At 49.4% G+C, this 18,213-nt stretch overlaps 1 protein-coding gene across 2 annotated transcripts in view; it reads left to right on the forward strand.

Moving 5' to 3' along the window:
* Sgsm1 (small G protein signaling modulator 1) overlaps window positions 1-18,213 on the forward strand; it is a 74,127-nt gene that overhangs the window by 34,016 nt on the left and 21,898 nt on the right. Inside the window, exons 13-20 of one of the 2 annotated variants that reach the window (XM_075983339.1) lie at window positions 450-614; window positions 1,930-2,068; window positions 3,992-4,056; window positions 4,604-4,749; window positions 10,317-10,445; window positions 11,846-12,028; window positions 12,709-12,777; window positions 14,324-14,911. In XM_075983339.1, coding sequence (XP_075839454.1) covers window positions 450-614; window positions 1,930-2,068; window positions 3,992-4,056; window positions 4,604-4,749; window positions 10,317-10,445; window positions 11,846-12,028; window positions 12,709-12,777; window positions 14,324-14,911 — 1,484 coding nt within the window. The remainder of the gene's footprint in view (window positions 1-449; window positions 615-1,929; window positions 2,069-3,991; window positions 4,057-4,603; window positions 4,750-10,316; window positions 10,446-11,845; window positions 12,029-12,708; window positions 12,778-14,323; window positions 14,912-18,213) is intronic. The other variant, XM_075983331.1, reaches the window with a different exon arrangement.

Consider the following 18,213-nt stretch of genomic DNA (forward strand, 5'->3'; position numbering starts at 1 on the left):
CACATACACACACACACACACACACACACACACACACACACACACACAAGCCTGGATTGAGCCAGGTGTGATGGAGCATGCTGTAATCCAACACTCAGGAGTCTGAAGCAGGAGGAATGTGAGTTGAGGCTGGCCGAGGCTGCCAGGCAGTGCATGTCTCAAAGAGAAACAGGCCCTAGCTCTCCCCGTTACTGCTGTTATTGCCACTGTTAGGAATCTCTGTTATTTCTGAAAACACGGGTCACCAAGGATAAATGGCAAACCTGATCTAGTGCCTGGCACTGAGTGGGCAGTTTATAAATGTCCTGTGTTTTCTTCTCTAATCCGCACAATATACGTGGAGCAGAGCAGGGGAGGGTTAGAGCCCAGGGGAGCTGGTTTCTCTCGTGGTCTCTGTCCTGCCCACCAGCTCTCCCTCCTCACTGGTTCTTTTTGTTTTCTGTCTCAAGTTACCCTTGATCTTTTGGGCGGCCCTCGACCCGTGTCTGTTGGTCCTGCCTGGATGATGCTTGCTGCTGGCCAGTCCGTTCTGGTGGTGGCCAGGGGGATCCAGTGGGGACAAACCAGAGGGTACCTCACCATCCCCACACCGAGTGTGAAGGAGCAGCCCCCCAGTAATGTCTGGTTCCAGGTCCCCTTCTCCCGGGCTGGGTGCCGCTTCAGCCATGTCATCATTTGAGTCTGTTCCCAAGGAAAATGGAAAAAAGAAACAAACGAGCAGTCTCATGCCTCTTGATCCCCACCCTGCAGAAGGCAGCCGTTAGGTTCCGTGACTCGCGGGTGCTGACTGCATGGCGTGAGTCTGGAGGCACAATTGCTGCCCTGTGCCTCCCTGGGTCAGCCTGAGAACCTGGGTGTTTTCTGGCCAGCTCAGTGGTGAGTCTGTGAGGAGAGAGGGGAGCCGCACACCGTTGGTGGGTGCGAGAGCCTCACTCTATAGCCAGCATGCTTCTCTGTTGTGTGGGTCAGCGTGGCCCAGTCAGCTGCAGAGCTCTGGGAACAAGGAGAGGGCACAAGAGTCTGAGTCTTTCCCCCTCTCTGGGCTTAGGGAAAGAACCTAGGTGAGAGCAGTTGTCCTAAGAGGCCATAGCAGGTAAGAGGGTGAGCACACATCTTGTGTCCTAGAGCAGGGCTCCCCAACCCATGCCCAGGGACCAGATCCAGCCCCGTCTGTACAGCCCAAGAGCTGGGCATGGTTTTATGTCCTTGACTGGAAAACAATAACAACAAAAAAACAGGCCTTGGGCCAACAAGACGACTCAGCTAGTAAAGGCCACCGTGCCTGAACCCCCAGAATCTACATCGTGGAAGGAAAAAACCTATAACCACAAGTTGGGTGCATTTGAGGATTTTGTCTCCAGGATATCGGGGGTACTAGATGGGCATATGGCTTTTTAAGGAGCCCCCCCTCACCTGAGTCACCTGGTGAAGGTGATTTCTAGTTTAGGAGTGTGAACAGCGCTACCCCCACCCAGGCCCTGGGGACTCCGCTTATATTTTGAAATTCGTTCCTTCCCTTCTGGCCACACAAGCTCCTTTAGAGGCAGAGGAACTCAGGAGCACCCAGTAGGCTCCCCTTCCCTCATGCCACCTTCCTGTGAGCAGAACTGAATGAGGGCATGGCGAGGTGGGGTTGTCTGCAGGCTTCCGGGCTCTGGTTGCCTCCTCTCTACTTCCGCCTTTGGCTGCTCTCCACTCTGCTCTGCAGCCGGAGTCTCTGAAGCTTGGTGGTGCTTTTCACTGGATCAGGCGGGCTCGGGGACTCCATCAGATTGTGGTTGGGCATATTTGGGACAGTCACACTCCTGTCTTCTCTGCCCCTGAGCCAGCTTTGAGGGAGCTACTTGCTTTGGGATCAAGTTTCTGTAATCCGTGTTGGTTTAACCAAGGTTATTGCCGGGCCCCCTTTCCACTCACTACCCACCACAGTGCCTCAGGACCTGATGGATGTCTCTGTGAACAATCTTCCATCCCTCTGGCAACCCAGTCCTCGGAAGTCCTCCTGCTCTTCCTGTTCACAAAGCGGCTCTGCTGATGGCGGCTCATCCAATGGCTGCAACCATGAGAGGTATGTGGGGCTCAGGCTGCACATGGAGGTGCTTGAAGCACTGACCTAAGGCCTGTGGCCCTCTATCTCTTGCCTTGGCCTAAATTTTGGGAGGTGTGAACGTGGCCTGTGGATCCCCAAGGTTTAAATCGTAGCCATGTGTAGTTGTAGTCACTGGAATTCCCTCCCATGTGTCAGCCAGGGTAAGGTTCTGCTGCAGTAACAAAGAGCCCTAAAACATCAATGGCTTTTTACAGTAAATGCTGACATGTCCCAAATGCTATGAGTCTGCCATGGCTCTGCTTTCTAATGGACATCAACTTGGATGTCACTAGTCATAGTGTCAGAGGCAATGGTATTTCTGTTTCAACTCAGTGGCCCCACTCACAGGGAGGCCAAGAAATACAGGCCAAGCATACCCTAGGAGCCAGAAATATTATTTAAGGATGGTCATTGTTCTGTGTGCTCCTCCACGAAACATTAACTTAGTAGGGTTATTAGAAGGAACTAGTAAGTAGTCACCATGGACCATTGAGCAATGCTACTTTTCCCAGTGCCTGCTCTCAGAACGTCTGACTTACATACCTGTATCCTGAGGAGCTCGCTTCCTTGCAGAGTATGAACCACCCTGAGGAACTGCTCACTGTATGCACCTTGAGCAAGACCAAGTCTCACATCCTGAGGGTGGGAAGAGGGACTCCCTCCATGTAAATACCCAGGACTTCAGCCATGCTTCCTTGCCAGCAGGCTTCCTGGATCTGTCTGCATCCCTGGGATAGCTTCAGGATAGATGCATAAGGATTCTTCCATTTTGTCCGCTGTGTGAGCACACAGCCCTCCTCGGCCCCCATCTCCCCAGCCATGCTAGGCTGTGTTCTTCTCTTTTCACTCCAAACACCCTCAGGAGCTCTGTGCAGAGAGCAGTGACTCTGAGCTCTGCCTCCTGTGCAGTCCACGGGCCAAATCCATGGGCCACTTTACAGCAGATCACTTCAAACTGATTCAAGAGGAAAAAAGAAGAAGTGTGTGTGTGTTGGAGTAGTTGTGTGATCCCAGCACCCAGGAGGCTGAGGCAGGAGGATTGTGGGTTCCAAGCCAGCCTGGGTTATATCATGAGACCCTGTCTCAAAAAAATCAAGAAAAAGAAATAGAAAAGAAAGAGAATGTACTAGCATGATTGAGAGGGTCAGGAACACAGCAGCTCTGGACCTGGCTGGCCCCAGATGCTCAGAATGGGAACAGCTCTGGGGTCTTCAGATATGAATGGGTAAGCCTTTAAGGTGGTCTGTTCTTGTTATCTTCAGATGGGGGTGAGTGAGCCTTTAAGGTGGTCTGTTCTTGTTGTCTTCAGATGGGGGTGAGTGAGCCTTTAAGGTGGTCTGTTCTTGTCTTCAGATGGGGGTGAGTGAGCCTTTAAGGTGGTCTGTTCTTGTTGTCTTCAGATGGGGGTGAGTGAGCCTTTAAGGTGGTCTGTTCTTGTTGTCTTCAGATGGGGGTGAGTGAGCCTTTAAGGTGGTCTGTTCTTGTTGTCTTCAGATGGGGGTGAGTGAGCCTTTAAGGTGGTCTGTTATTGGGCTGGCCCTCCTGGTGATGGCCAAGAAGACTTCCAGCAACCACTGGCTTAGAAACGACCTAGAAGATAGTGTGTGTTTCTAGGTAGATGCAGCAAAAATCCCAAGGCTGATTCTCATTGGCCTGGGTTGGGTCACATGACCACTTCTCAGCCAGGGTCATATGCTGGGTAATCTTATCCACCTGAATCCAAGCCACAAAGTCACACTGCAGGGGCGACTTCCCCAGGGAAGCCTGGGGGGGGCTTGTGAGTGGGAGCCGCAGCAGTCTCTCTCCCCCCTGACAGTGATTTTGATCTCTGTGTGGATAGTGATGGTTCTTCTGCAGCACAGCTGAGCAGTGTGTGGCCCTCTGTCCCCTCTCCCCCCACAGGGCTCCACTGAAGCTGCTCTGTGATAACATGAAGTACCAGATCCTTTCCAGGGCTTTCTACGGATGTGAGTACTGGGCTCTGCTACTGCTGTGGTCTTCAGCAAGCACTGACTGAGGGCCTCGTATGCCAGGCAGAGTGGATGAGGGTGCCCAGGCAGGGTGATCCTGAAGGGACAGGACCATCTTGGACAGCAGGCAGAGCACTTGGCCTCTTCCAGGCTCCCTTCTCCACCCAGCAGTGACTCTGTTTGCATCTGGCCTTTGTTGTTCCTATACGAATGGGAGGCAGGCCCAGAGTGAGCCTTGAAGTCCTTGGTTCCCCTGCCTTCCTGTCCCTTCTCTGCCCACTGCACATCTGTGAATTGCTTTAACTTTCAGCAGAGGAGGGTGGTGTCCAACTAAATACAAAAGCATCCCCACGGTTTAACAGTCAAGCCACCAGTGATAGCATGCTCAACTTGCTTTCTTTGTCTAGAAGGGGGATGGTGAGAATTATCTGGGTTGGGGGGGCCCTGAAGATGGGAGTGGGTAACATGCTCCATGTGGCATGCATGAGAGACTGGGTGAAGCGTGTTGGGTAAAAGATAACATCTGCCTTCCCTCCTGGGCCAGGGCTCGCCTACTGCAGACACCTGTCTACCGTGAGGACCCACCTGTCGGCCCTGGTCAATCACATGATTGTGTCTCCAGACCTGCCCTGTGATGCTGGGCAAGGGTTGACAGCCAGCATCTGGGAGCAGTACATCCAGGACAGCACGGTGAGCAGGGCAGGGCTCATGCACCAGAGGGCAGTGGAGCAAGGCCATCTTGCCAGTTCAGACTAAGGGACCCAGGTAGACGTGCCTGTCTGACAGGGACTGTCAAGTCCCAAGACCCACAGCTAACATGAACCCCATCCGGATGAAACTAAGGGAGGTCAGAAAACATTCATAGGTACAGCTTACCAATCCCAAACCCCATCCAGAATGTTCTGAAATGGAAGCTCTGAGCACTGACATGAAACTTAATGGAAAATCCCACACCTGACCTCACATGACAGGTCACAAAAATACCACCCACTAAAAATACTGTATAAAATGACACACAGGCCATGAGTCTAGGTGTATGTTAAACGTATGGATTTTGTGTTTAGACGTGGCCCATCCCTATAGATGTCTCAGTATATGTGTGTATACACACACACACATATGCAAATATTCAAACATCCAAGAAAATCTGAAGTGTAAAACCCTTCAGGATGCAAGTATTAGGGACTGGGATGTTCAACCTAGAAGAGAAGAAAAGGAAACAGTTGGACTGGGCAGGGTGGTTCACAGCTGTCACTGCAGCCCTCATAAAGCTGAGGCAGGGGGATTGTGAGTTTGATGCCAGGCTTGGCCTCTTTGTGAGTTCTGGGTTTGCCTGAGTTCATAGCATAATGTTTGAGTAAGTTCATGGTTATGTGTAGAATGAATTCATAGCTGCTTTGGGGCACATGTGGGCCTTGGGTGGTGACCTCGACACCTGCTTCAACACTGTCTGTCTGTCTCAGGCTGCCCTGGGCACCTGCTCCAACACTGTCTGTCTGTCTGTCTGTCTGTCTCAGGCTGCCCTGGACACCTGCTCCAACACTGTCTGTATGTCTGTCTGTCTGTCTGTCTGTCTGTCTGTCTCAGGCTGCCCTGGACACCTGCTCCAACACTGTCTGTCTGTCTGTCTGTCTGTCTGTCTGTCTCAGGCTGCCCTGGACACCTGCCCCAGTGCTGTCCAGCTGTGCCCGTGCCTTTGTTTCTTTACCTACAGTTAGTTACAAAGCCGTGTGGAAATGCAGCTGGTGTCTGGGTTTCCCTTCCCATAGCTATCATAAATACCCTGACACAAGCAAGTTAAAGGTGTAAGGGTTGATCTTCACTACAGTTCCACATCTGTTCCACTTTTGTGGGGAGGTCGAGGCTACAGGATCAGGAGGCAGCTGTTCCTGTCTCATCCACTGGCAAGAAACAGAAAGGTGACTGCAAGCAGCTCCGTTTGCACAGTTAGGGTCCCCAGCCTAGGGAATGAATATAGGTCTTCCCACACTGGTTAACATAATCAAGCTAATCCCCCAGAGGCATGACCAGAGCCCAGAGGGGCTCATCTCCCAGGTAATACTATTCTCTGTCAAGTTGGCAATCAGAACTAGCCACAGCACTACATAGAGATCCTGGAGCTGACCCACAGATGTGTATGCACGCACAGAGATGATCCACAGAACACTTTACAACATACAAGTCAAAACCAGGCATGGTGCCACACACCTTTAATCCCATCACTCGAGAGGCAGAGGCAGGTGGATCTCTGTGAGTTAAAGTCCAGCCTGGTCTACAAAGGAAGCTCTAGCACAGCCAGGGCTACATAGTAAGACCTGTATCAAATAAACAAACAAAAAAGACATATAAGTCATATACAGTAATATAGTTCATCAGGATTTTTTAATATAATTTGTAAAGATACATTTATGCCTAACTGCATATTATACAGCTCTTATATATTTCTGTATTTATTATATATACATAGACTTTCAAAAGTTATCTATCATCCTATCTTTGATCTCTCATCTATAGCTATAGAGTTATAGAAATGTATATATAATATTGCAATATTTAGCTAGCCATAGCTTAATATTTATACCTAACCTTATTCTATATTTTTAAAATTTTTTAAGTATTTATTTTATTTTGTATGTGGGGGGCATGCAGATGCCACCGTGTGCATGTGGAGGTCGGCAGACAACAGCTTGCAGATGCCAGCTTTCTCCTCCCACCATGTTGAAACCAGGTTGCTGTGGTAGCAAGTGTCTCTACCCACTGAGCCGTCTCTTGGCCTCTAGATGGGCGGCGTCTTCTATACCTTGTTAGCGTTCTGTTTGCAGTTCAGTGAGCAGCTCTGCTTTCAGACCCACCTTCCAGATCTCAAAGAAATAGTGAGCCAGAACTCAGTACTTTGTGTTTGTGGATGGCTCACAGTTTATTTAAATTCCTGCTGACAGGAATTCTCTCTCTCTCTCTCTCTCTCTCTCTCTCTCTCTCTCTCTCTCTCTCCTCTTCCTCCCCTTTTCTTCTCATTTGTTGTTGCCTGGGTTGGGGGGTGGGGTGGGAATCTCACTAGATAGCCCAGGCTGGCCTTGAATTCACACACACACACCCCACATCAGTCTCCAGGCCTGGCTTTCTCCCCACTTGTTTTAAAGACTCTTGTCCAGTGGTACAGGAGCAGTGGCAGAAGCACTTGGCACATGCCTGTCTATGGCTGGCATTTTGATTTTGAGAATGGGTTCCTAGAAGTAGATTGCTGTGTATTAAAACGTGAAACAGATAAGCCAGAGTACTCTTGAAACCTCCCACGGCCACAGTGTGAGCCTGCTGGTTCCTGCGGAGCTACAGAACTGACTGGCTTCTACACAGCTTCAGCTTGGCAGAGCCTGCATCTCCGGGAGAGGAGCCCACGCCTGTGTTTCTAAAGTCCCTGGAGTGCTTCTGTGATCCAATTTGGGAGACACCAGTTTAAGGTCAAATTGGATGAAACAATAGATGAGCGAGAGAGTCTCCAGTACTTCCTACTCCCTCCTGCTGCCTGATCCTTTCTCAAGCTTTAACCACCTTCGTGTGCTGGGTACATTGAGTCTCAGGAACAAACAGTACCTGCTTTCTTGTTGCCAGGCAACACTGGGCTTATTTCTCACTGAACAGCCCTGGGAGCCGTGTCAATGGGTGCACATCTTTTTTTACCTGGGAGACTCGTGAACCTGCCATTCCCTGGCACTCAGTGTCTCTTGGGAAGCCTGTGGGAACCCACCAACTTCCCTCCCTTCCTGCCCAGTCCTGCAAATAGCTTCCATTACTTCCCCTCATACCCATTGGCCAGAAACTGTCCTATGACCCCACCGAGTTACATAGGAGGCTGGGAAATGGAGTCTAGTGGATCCAGGAGCCCAGAAACTGGATTTTCTGTTTTCATTGTCATCTCTTCTCGTCATAGCAAACAATTGCAGTTATGGCATTTGCAAGCAATGGAAACCAAGACCATAAATAAAACAATAAGTGTTAAAATTTAGCATAGCATAGTATTATAGAGGTCTAGGGGCTGGAGAGATGGCTCAGTGGTTAGGAGCACTGGTTTTGTTGGAGGGGACCTGAGTTTGGTTCCCAGCACTCACAGCAGGCAGCTCACAGTGGCCTGTGACTCCAGTTCCCTGAGGGCACCAGGCATGCGTATAGTGCACATAACCTCATGCAGGTACTCACACATACACTTAAAATACATACATACAAAGGTCCAGGTTGTTTTTTTAACCTATAAAGTAAAATGAAGAAAGATGTAAAAGTCAATAACTTAACCTTCTATCTTAATGCTTGAGGGGGACAGCAAACTGAACCTGAAGCAAGCAGAAGACAGGAGGAAGGATGAACAGTGATCAAAGCAGAATCAGATCAAAGAGAGGAGAACAGAGATAAGAAATAGCAATAAAACTGCCTCTCAGGAAAGACCAGTGAAGCTGGGAAGCACTTTCTTAATCAGAACCACAAGGGTGTGTGTAGGGCACATAGATGACCACAATCAGAAGTCAAAGAGAAGACATCACTATAGACACGACAGGCAAAGGAATGGAAGATAACACGCAAATACTATGAAAATGTATGTACCAACAAACTAACAACACAACTCGCAAACTCCTAGAGATACAACTACTGAAATTTCCTCACAAGGAAATGATAAGCCTAGAGATGAGTGATTTTATAACTCTTATAAAGTAGCCAGGTCGTCGTGGCGCACGCCTTTAATCCCAGCACTCAGGAGGCAGAGGCAGGTGGATCTCTGTAAGTTTGAGGCCAGTCTGGTCTACAGAGCGAGTTCCAGGATAGACTCCAAGGCTACAGAGAAACCCTATTTCAAAAAACCAAGAAAACAGAAAAGTGAGGGGGCTAGAGAGATGGCTCAGCCGTTGAAAGCACTGGGTGCTCTTCCAGAGGTCTTGAGTTCGATTCCCAGCACCCACATGGCAGCTCACAACCATCTGACTCCAGCTCCGGGGATCCCAGGCCCTCTTCTGGCCTCTGCAGGCATTGCATGCACATTGTGCACTTGTATTATTCAGTCAAAACACTGTTGTACATAAAATTAAAAAAAAGGAATAAAAAAGCTGAGATACAGATGGCTCTCCAGGGATTCTCCCCACAACCCTAAAAGAAAGAAAGTCATTTCTGATGAAGACTTTGCGTTCTTGCCACAACCCATTTTCTGATTGCTAACTATGCAGGCGTTATCTACTTAGGTGGGCAGAGTTCTCTTGGCAGCCTAAGGATACACTGTAGGCGCAAAGCTTGCACCAGTGACTTTTCTTGAAGTAACAAAGCATAGCCGGCACCAGAGGAAGCCTCCGAAGCCCTTTCTATGCACAGGGTTGATGATGTGAGAGGAGGCGCTGGAAATGTTCAGTTTGCTTTATTTCACTTTAATTTTCTTCAAGCTAACTCAAGATGAGATTGAGTATGAATCAAATGGAGAGGCTAGTTCATTAGGTACTGCCTTGGGCACTTGCCTCCTCCCCCTGCCCCCTTCTTTCTTCCTTCTCTCCCTCCTGGCTTTTGGGTTCTTTATCTGATTGATTTTAGATGAGGTCTCATGTTGGTTGGCCTTAAACTCTATGTAACTAAAGACGACCTTGACCTTCCAACTTGACCTGCTCTGAATGCTGGGGTCACACAGTGCCCACCTTTTGTGTCACCTCATAAAAACAGGCTCACCCTAGACACAGTCACATCTTTATTTTTTGCCACTGCACCTCACACTTCGGCCTTGTCTCCACACAACAGTGTGTGTCTCCCCTGACCTCAGACGCCCCCACTGGTAGATGGTTTGTGTTGTCTGGTTTAGCTCCTCTTGTGCTAAGGTTAGTTGCAGGCTCCTGTATTATGTCATCTCTCTGTTACTGTAACCAGTTTCCAGACTGAACAGCTTAGAAAAAATGATTTATTTTGGCTCACAATTGTAGAGATTTAAATCTGATGGGCCCTGTTGCTCTGTGGGCCTAGACAGCACAGGACAGCATGGCAGGAGCAAAACAGAGAGGCTTACTATGGGTGGGGCTGAGCCACCATTCCTCCACTGTGACCTAAGACCGACATGGGATTCCAGCTCTTCAGGGCCCCACCAGCTTCCAATAGTGCCTAGCTAGGGACCACATCACTAACACAGGCATTTGGAAGGATGCTCGTTCACACCAGGATCTCACCACAGAAACAAGACTGCAGGGCTGCAGGCCACACTGGCTTCTCCATTGACCAGATCTTTTGTTCCTCCCAAACAGACTTACCCGGAGCCAGAGCTGCTGCGGCTAATCTACTACGGGGGTGTCCAGCCCGAGATCCGCAGGGCAGTTTGGCCCTTCCTCCTGGGCCACTACCAGTTTGGGATGACGGAGATGGAGAGGAAGGAGGTTGGTCACCTGTGAGGGCAATGAAAGGAGCGGGGTGCTACAGAGCTGGGTACTGTGGGGCTGGGTGCTATGGAGTTAGGTGCTGCAGAGTTGGGTGCTGTGGACTTGGGCACTGTGTACCTGGGCACTGTGCACATAGGCACTGTACAGCTGTACTCTGAGCCTGGCCAGGTACTCTGCAGCTGGGCAGTGTGCACCTGGGCACTGTGGAGCCCTGCTTGCCTATTGCAGTGTTGCTGGTGACAGGGGAGAGGCAGGAACATCAGGAAAGAGCTGTGTGGTAGAAACATGATACAAGGGAACTTTCAAATAAATCGACCTCCTATCTTGAGGTCTTACGGACTCCTGCACATCTGTAGGAAGCACTACAGGGACCCACGTGACCTTTACTCAGTTTCCCACATGGTGACCTCCAGCAGAACCGTGATGCTCTTCCTTCCATGGCTGAGCATCGCTGTGTGCAGATGCCACGGCTTCACTCTGAAGCAGCTGATCAGTAGCTAGGCACGGCCATGAATCTCTATTCACAACTGACTTCCAGTGCAGGCTTTGTGTGTTGGAGAATTGCCTGGTGGTAAAATTACTGGGTTATGTGATGGAGGCATATTCAGTCTTGAAAATGAGAAACTCCAGCAGTGACCATCCCATCTGTTATGCCACCGACTGTCTATGAGTGGCCCTAACCTGATGGATGGGTGGGTGGATGGTCAGGAGGGAGTGTATGAGGTGGACGCATGGATGGGTGGGTGGATGGACAGGAGGGAGTGGATGAGGTGGACGCATGGATGGGTGGATGGATGGACAGGAGGGAGTGGATGAGGTGGACGCATGGATGGGTGGATGGATGGACAGGAGGGAGTGGATGAGGTGGATGCATGGATGGGTGGATGGATGGACAGGAGGGAGTGGATGAGGTGGACGCATGGATGGGTGGGTGGATGAGTACGTGGATGGGTGGGTGGATGAGTACGTGGATGGGTGGGTGGATGAGTACGTGGATGGGTGGGTGGATGAGTACGTGGATGGGTGGGTGGATGAGTACGTGGATGGGTGGGTGGATGAGTACGTGGATGGGTGGGTGGATGAGTACGTGGATGGGTGGATAGATAGCAGAATCTTGCTCATCTTGTAATCTATATGCCTGACTTGGTACTAAGTACACTGTGGGTACTTATTAAAAGAAATTAATGAGCAAATGTATTAAGTAATGAATAAACGAATGAGGAAATAGAGAAATCATGTGGTGTGTAAGATTGTGTAAGAGGAGAATTAGTAAAAGGAGGAGCGACAGAAGGAGAGTGGGGATGGAGCTCTCATCTGTTGGTGCTGACTACACACATGCGGACAGGTCAGAGTCCAGGGAGCTCAGCACCTCACGTGACTTGCACATGTGCCGACAGGTGGATGAACAGATCCATGCCTGCTATGCACAAACCATGTCGGAGTGGCTGGGCTGTGAGGCTATCGTGAGACAGAGGGAGCGGGAGTCCCACGCTGCCGCCCTGGCCAAGTGCTCTTCAGGGGCTAGCCTGGACAGCCATCTTCACCGGATGCTGCACCGGGACTCTACCATCAGTAACGAGGTAAGGACAGCTGGTCTGAGAGATTGCCAGCGTGAGAGGGACAGAGCCTTGGGGCAGCCTTGCCATTAGCTTTTGTGCGGGAGGGATTGGGGAAACTCCAGAATCAGATATAGGTTCAAAGCCCACAGGGAGTCTCTTACCAGTGCCTTCCCTCTGGGCTCAGTTCTTGCACACAACAGTGGGAATGGTGGAGGTGTGGGTACAGCCCTAAGAAGACAGTATCAGATTCCAGTGTAGCGTCTGCCCTCCATATGTTCAGCTAATGTGTTCTGAACACCTACTATGTACAAGGACTTTCAAGAATGTTCTGGTAGCTAAGACAGATCTCTGCTTTTACACAGTCCTCAGATAAATAACCCAAAGTAGACTGACTGAAGCTGACTGCGTGGCAGAGCCTAGGGTCAGAGTAGGGAGGGTGGGACAGAAAAAACTGAACCGTGAGCCCCATCTGTTACTCTGGAAGGACATAAATCCTAGCCAGAAGTTCTCAAGTTTGTTAAAGGTGGGGTGCTCTAATGTGGAGGCTGGAAGGTGGGACCCAGAGGCCAAGGTCATCTCCAAGGAGGCTCCAGGGAGCAGCCAGGAGCAAAGGTTCTGGGAGGGAGCTTGTGCCAGCCAGAAGGAATGGAGCCCCTAGTGTGACCATCCATCTTTGTCTCTCTGGTTCCTATCCGCCTCAGTCCTCCCAGAGCTGCAGCTCAGGCCGCCAGAACCTCCGACTGCAGAGCGATTCCAGCAGCAGCACACAGGTGATTTTCAGAGGCCCTGCCCCTCGTGCCCCCCCCATCCACACCAGCCCCGCCCTTCCTCCTGGGGTTGAAGGGATTGGATGTTCATCATTTACCAGCCTCTCACTGCTTGACGTGTTGTGTGTTGGGCTCCCCCCACACATAGGGTTTCTCTGTAGCTTTGGAGCCTGACCTGGAAATCACTCTGTAGACCAGGTTGGCCTCGAACTCACAGAAATCTATCTGCCTCTGCCTCCCGAGTACACCACCACCACTGGGTCTGTCTGGGGCTTTTTATGGCTGTATTGGAGTGTGCTCTCTAAGTCGCACAAGCGCCTGCAGCCTTCTTGAATCCACAGTGATGGGATGCATCCTTCAGGTCACTCATAGAGTAGTGCAGTGTAAAATGACATAGAAATAGCCATCGGGCTATGTCATTAGGAAGGAAGGACAGGTGCCTGAGCCCGGTCTGTGCAGGTGCAGTGGCTTGCGGGGTATTTTTGCTCAGCATTGGTTGAATCTCGGACCCAGCCTCTGTGAATTTGGAGGCTGAACACAAGCCTTCTCTCCTGTAAGACGTCACACCTCACACCTGCACTTTGCTTTTGTCTCCATCGCCTCTGTCCTCCCTTGGAGCAGTGCTACAATCATCACTACAATCATCATGTCTCCTGTGTGGCCTTCCAGAACCTTCTGGGTGCCTTTACACATACACATACCTAATGTAGAGCAAGAGCTGGTGGTTCTTAAGATCCCACGTAAACGCCAGCCAGCAGATGTATTGTTCCACAGCTTTGGGCATCACTAGTAAAGCTTACCCCATCTGGAGCCTCACCAAACAGAAAGAAAAGCACAAAGCAGTCTGGAGCGATGTCTCAGTGGGTGAGAGCATGAACTGCTCTTGCAGAGAACCCAAGTTCAGTTCCCCACACCTGTATGAGGTGCCTCACAACCCAGGTGTAACCCCAGGAAATCTGGTGCCCTCTTCTGGACTCCAAGGGCACCTGCACTCATGTGGGCATATACACGTAGACACATAAATAAAAAAATAAAATAGCTGTTTTTAGAGAAAAGTATAAAAACATGCACAGAATGTCACCTCGTGGGTAGAAAAATCTGTGTGTGTGTGCATTGACGTCGTCTGTAAGAGGTCCCAGCACTGCACACAAAAATGCAGAAATAGACCCAGTGAACTGAGGTTGATGGTGGCCGCACAGAAGATCAGTGTGAGGCTTTGGAACCTGATGTTTTCTGTGACCTTGAGGGTTACAGCTGAAGGGCACAGAGAACCACAAATAAACCCAATATTAGACGTCTGTTTGGTGAAAAGCAACCTTCTCCCCAAACTGCATGTCCCTATTGACCTCTTGAATTGCCCAACATAATCTCAGCACTTGGGCTGTTGACTTTCATTAAGAAGAGCACACTGCCTTTGTACTGACTGCATGCTTTTCCACTACATGTAAATCTATCCCGAAACATCCCTGTTGTTGGATATTAAGTTGATGCTTTAAACTGAGTTGCCCTGCACACCCTGACCTGCCTATCTGTGTGCCCCGTTCCTCAGGTATTTGAGTCTGTGGATGAAGTGGAACAGACAGAGGTAGAAGGCAGGTCAGAGGAGAAACAGCCCAAAGTCCCCAACGGGAACCTGGCAAATGGCACTTGCTCCCCAGACTCTGGGCACCCTTCGTCCCACAACTTCTCGTCCGGCCTCTCTGAGCACTCCGAGCCCAGCCTTAGCACTGAAGACAGTGTCTTGGACGCCCAGCGCAGCCTCCCCGCTGTGTTTCGACCTGGAGACAGCAGCATAGAAGACGGACAGAGCAGCGAAGCCACCACTTCCCGGGACGAAGCCCCCCGGGAGGAGCTGGCGGTGCAAGATAGTCTTGAGAGTGATCTCCTTGCCAACGAGAGCATGGAGGAGTTCATGTCCATCCCTGGCAGCCTGGACGTGGCCCTGCCTGAGAAGGATGGCGCCATGATGGAGGGCTGGCCCGGCGAGACAGACAAGCACGGCCGGGCTGACAGTGAGGACAACCTCTCTGAGGAGCCGGAGATGGAGAGCCTCTTCCCTGCCCTGGCTTCTCTGGCTGTGACCTCCTCTGCCAACAACGAGGCATCGCCTGTGTCTTCCAGCGGCGTCACCTACTCTGTAAGTCACTGGGTCTTTCCCTGATGAGGGTGAGACTGGTCACCGTTTGTTTCATTCCCCCCATCACAGGGGGTCATCGTTGTAACATGAAGGGCTGCTGAGCTAGGAGCCAGGAAACCTGACTCCATCCCTTCTCCTGGCTATGGCACAAGTCCCCTCCCAGAGCCTCAGCTCCCCAGCTGCACCCTGGAGCCTCCTCAGAGGTGGCCTTGACCTCTGGTAGCTAAGGCTAACCTCTGCTCTCACAGACTTTGGTTGAACAACCTAAAGCAAAGTTCAGAAACAAACCCACTTTCTCCACGATGTCATCAGCTTCCACATCCTTGCTGTTACCAGTTACCCAAGGCCAGCCACTTTTGCCAACCAGCACTGGGCCCTACATTTGCCTCTGTGGCAAATGGTCTGTGGGCCAGCTGAGAAGCTGTGCCCCAAGCTAGGCTCATTATGACATTGGCAGTCAGGGGTTGGTCTGTGTTTCATCTTCCGGCAGGCTAACCTGGGCTAACCTAGGCAAACGTAGGCTAGTACTCATGGCAAAGGCAGATGTTAAGCAGAGAGACCCGATGTGCCCATATATATTTTAAGCCCCTGCTCTGTCTGGCTCACTCACAGCACTGGCATCGATGGCTGAAGCCAACTGTGTGGCAGAGCCTAGCATTGGAATGGGCAGTGTGGGCAATGGCAGGGGGCTCACAGAGCAGAACGAGTGTGGGAGAAAGTGAAGTACTGAGCCATGAGTCCCACCCGTTTCTCTGGATGGACACACATCTCTAGTGTGGAAACAGAGGCGGGTGGGCCCCAAAGGGCCCCAGTATCTTCTCTCCTATGGCTCTTTTCTTCCTTAGTTTATAACCGTGTTTTGTTGGAGTATATGCCATCATGACTTCCATATGCTTCTTCATCCCATCTGATGTCACAGGCTGCAGGGCCGGGACCCTGCCTATTCTGTGACGTTCCTTCTTTGTGGTTTTGGAATCAGGTCTGTGGACCTTGGCATGTATGTGATGGTGTGTGCAAACACCAGAGATACCCTCAGGAGCAGGTCTTCAGGAGCCTTCCTTTTTGTTAAGCATGTCTCTCCCTGGGCTGTAGTTCATCAATTCAGCCAGGCTAGCTGGCTAGCAAGCCTCAGGGATCCCCCTGGGTCCTGCTCCTCAGCTCTGAGAGAGCAAGCATGTGTCCCCACGCCTGGCTTTCTACATGGGTGTTTGAGGTCTGAACATGGGCTCTCATACTTGCCAGACAAGTCCTTTACTGACTGAGCCATCTCCTCAGCTGCTGAAGAATCTCTTAGGAAGATTCCCTCATGCGTGTTCATCCTGAATGATGTTCCTTCCCTCATCCTGACATCTATCCCTTTACTGAGTGCAGGGGCACATGGCTGCCATGTTTGCACAGATTATACATGGAAGTTTCTGTCTGGTTTTGCAGCTGTTTAGTCCCAAAGAAACACGTAGAGGCTTATATTAATTATAAACTGTTTGACCTATTAGCTCAAGCCTATTATTATCTAGCACTTACAATTTAAATTAAGTCATAATTCTTGCCTAGGTTTAGCTATGCTTGGTATTTTCTCACTAAGGCATTCTCGTCTTGCTTTCTCTGCATCTGACTGGTGACTACATCTCTGTCTTTCCCCTTCCCAGAATTCTCCTGGTCTGGTTACCCCACCTATACTTTCTGCCCGACTACTGGCCAATCAGCATTTTATAAAAGCAGTATGTTTGACAAATCTTTACAGGGTACAAGAGCATTATCCCACAGCAGTTTTTTTTCTTTTTTTTTCTCTTCTCTTTTTTTCTTTTCAAAACAAGACCCTGAATCTAATCAACTTTGTTTAGCATTTTTCCTGACCATTGTCCATAACAACTTGTAACCAACATGCTAAACAAAGATAAACATTCATAATCCATTTTGGGTAATGTGGGCATAGTTTTCTAGGATACTTCCTACTAATTGGGGACACTGATAATCTCATGGGACCCAAAGAAAATTTAGGATTATGATTAAGGCCTGACTGGCTGGGTCATCTCAGCTAGCAGTCTCAAGGCTGTTCTTCTTGATGTAAAACTCAGAGGAAACTGCTACAGAGGTGCTTGAAACATTGGGTCATCTGGATCATCTGTTCCCACTGGGGATTTCTCAGGGGATCTTCCTTGGTCAAATCTGATTTTTTTTAACTGAGAATGCATCCACAGCTTCTCATTTCCTGTGGAAATAAAAGCAGAACCTCTTCTTCAAAGTAACATGTCTTTTGACTTTAATTTGAAGTCAAGATATTTTTAAAATATATAGGTTGGATTAATTCAGCAGCATTAATAATCAAATGTCTTTTAGCAGCTGTTGCTCCTTCCTCAGCAGTCAAACAATTCAAAGACAACACAATAACATATAGTATCTAGATTCTCTGTGTATTTTCCATCATTATGTGCCTCTTTTTTTACTCTATATCTTTTCTTTTATTTTTTTTAATTTTTTTCAGACAAAGTTTCTATGTGTATCTTTGACTGTCTTGGAACTCACTCTGTAGACTAGGCTGGCCTCAAACTCACGGAGATCTGCCTGCCTCTGCCTCCCAAGTGCTAGGATTAAAGGCATGGTCCACAGCACCCAACTACCCTATTTCTTTTTTTTAAAGGACTTTCTCTACCCTTTTTTCTCTCCCAAATCTACATATATTTTTAAAGCACTATAAACCCGTTTAGAGAGTTTTATTTTGTCTGAATCTGTCTTTACTGTATCTCTCTATCTTTTTCTGACTACATAAGTCTTTACTCTGCTAAGTGATATGGATAGGATTAAAGCTGTGACTTTGGTGGCTGGTTGCATCCCATTCCTTAGCTTTTTGAGAGTCTAGTTTCATGGCAGACGTACTGCAGGAGCCAGATTTATTGTCATGACTCTGTGGAGTTTCTAGGTCCATACCATCACCAAGAAGCCTGATGCCGACTGCTCATAAACACCACTTAAATGTTTGATGGCAGAGCCTCTTGAAAGAGCTGTGAGGTTCTTGCTGCTAATGCTTAGTCAGGAAGCCTCTCCTAAAGGAGCTGCACCTCTGCTTGCCACCAGCAAACAGAACCTATTGGAGAAAAGATGGTTACCTAGAAACGACACTTAACTCTGTTCTTGTCTATCTAGAATCCTTTTTTAAAAAAGCTTTCTCAGGTTTTATGTGAAAATTCTTGCCAAACGTATGGGTACCATTAATAGACAGAAGGTTTTGTCCCACCTGGTCCTGTAGCCATTCTGTCCCAAAGAAACACACAGATTTATAAACTGTTTGTCCTATTAGCTTGGGC

Source organism: Microtus pennsylvanicus, chromosome 1, assembly GCF_037038515.1.
Source record: "Microtus pennsylvanicus isolate mMicPen1 chromosome 1, mMicPen1.hap1, whole genome shotgun sequence".
Classification (NCBI taxonomy): Eukaryota; Metazoa; Chordata; class Mammalia; order Rodentia; family Cricetidae; genus Microtus; species Microtus pennsylvanicus.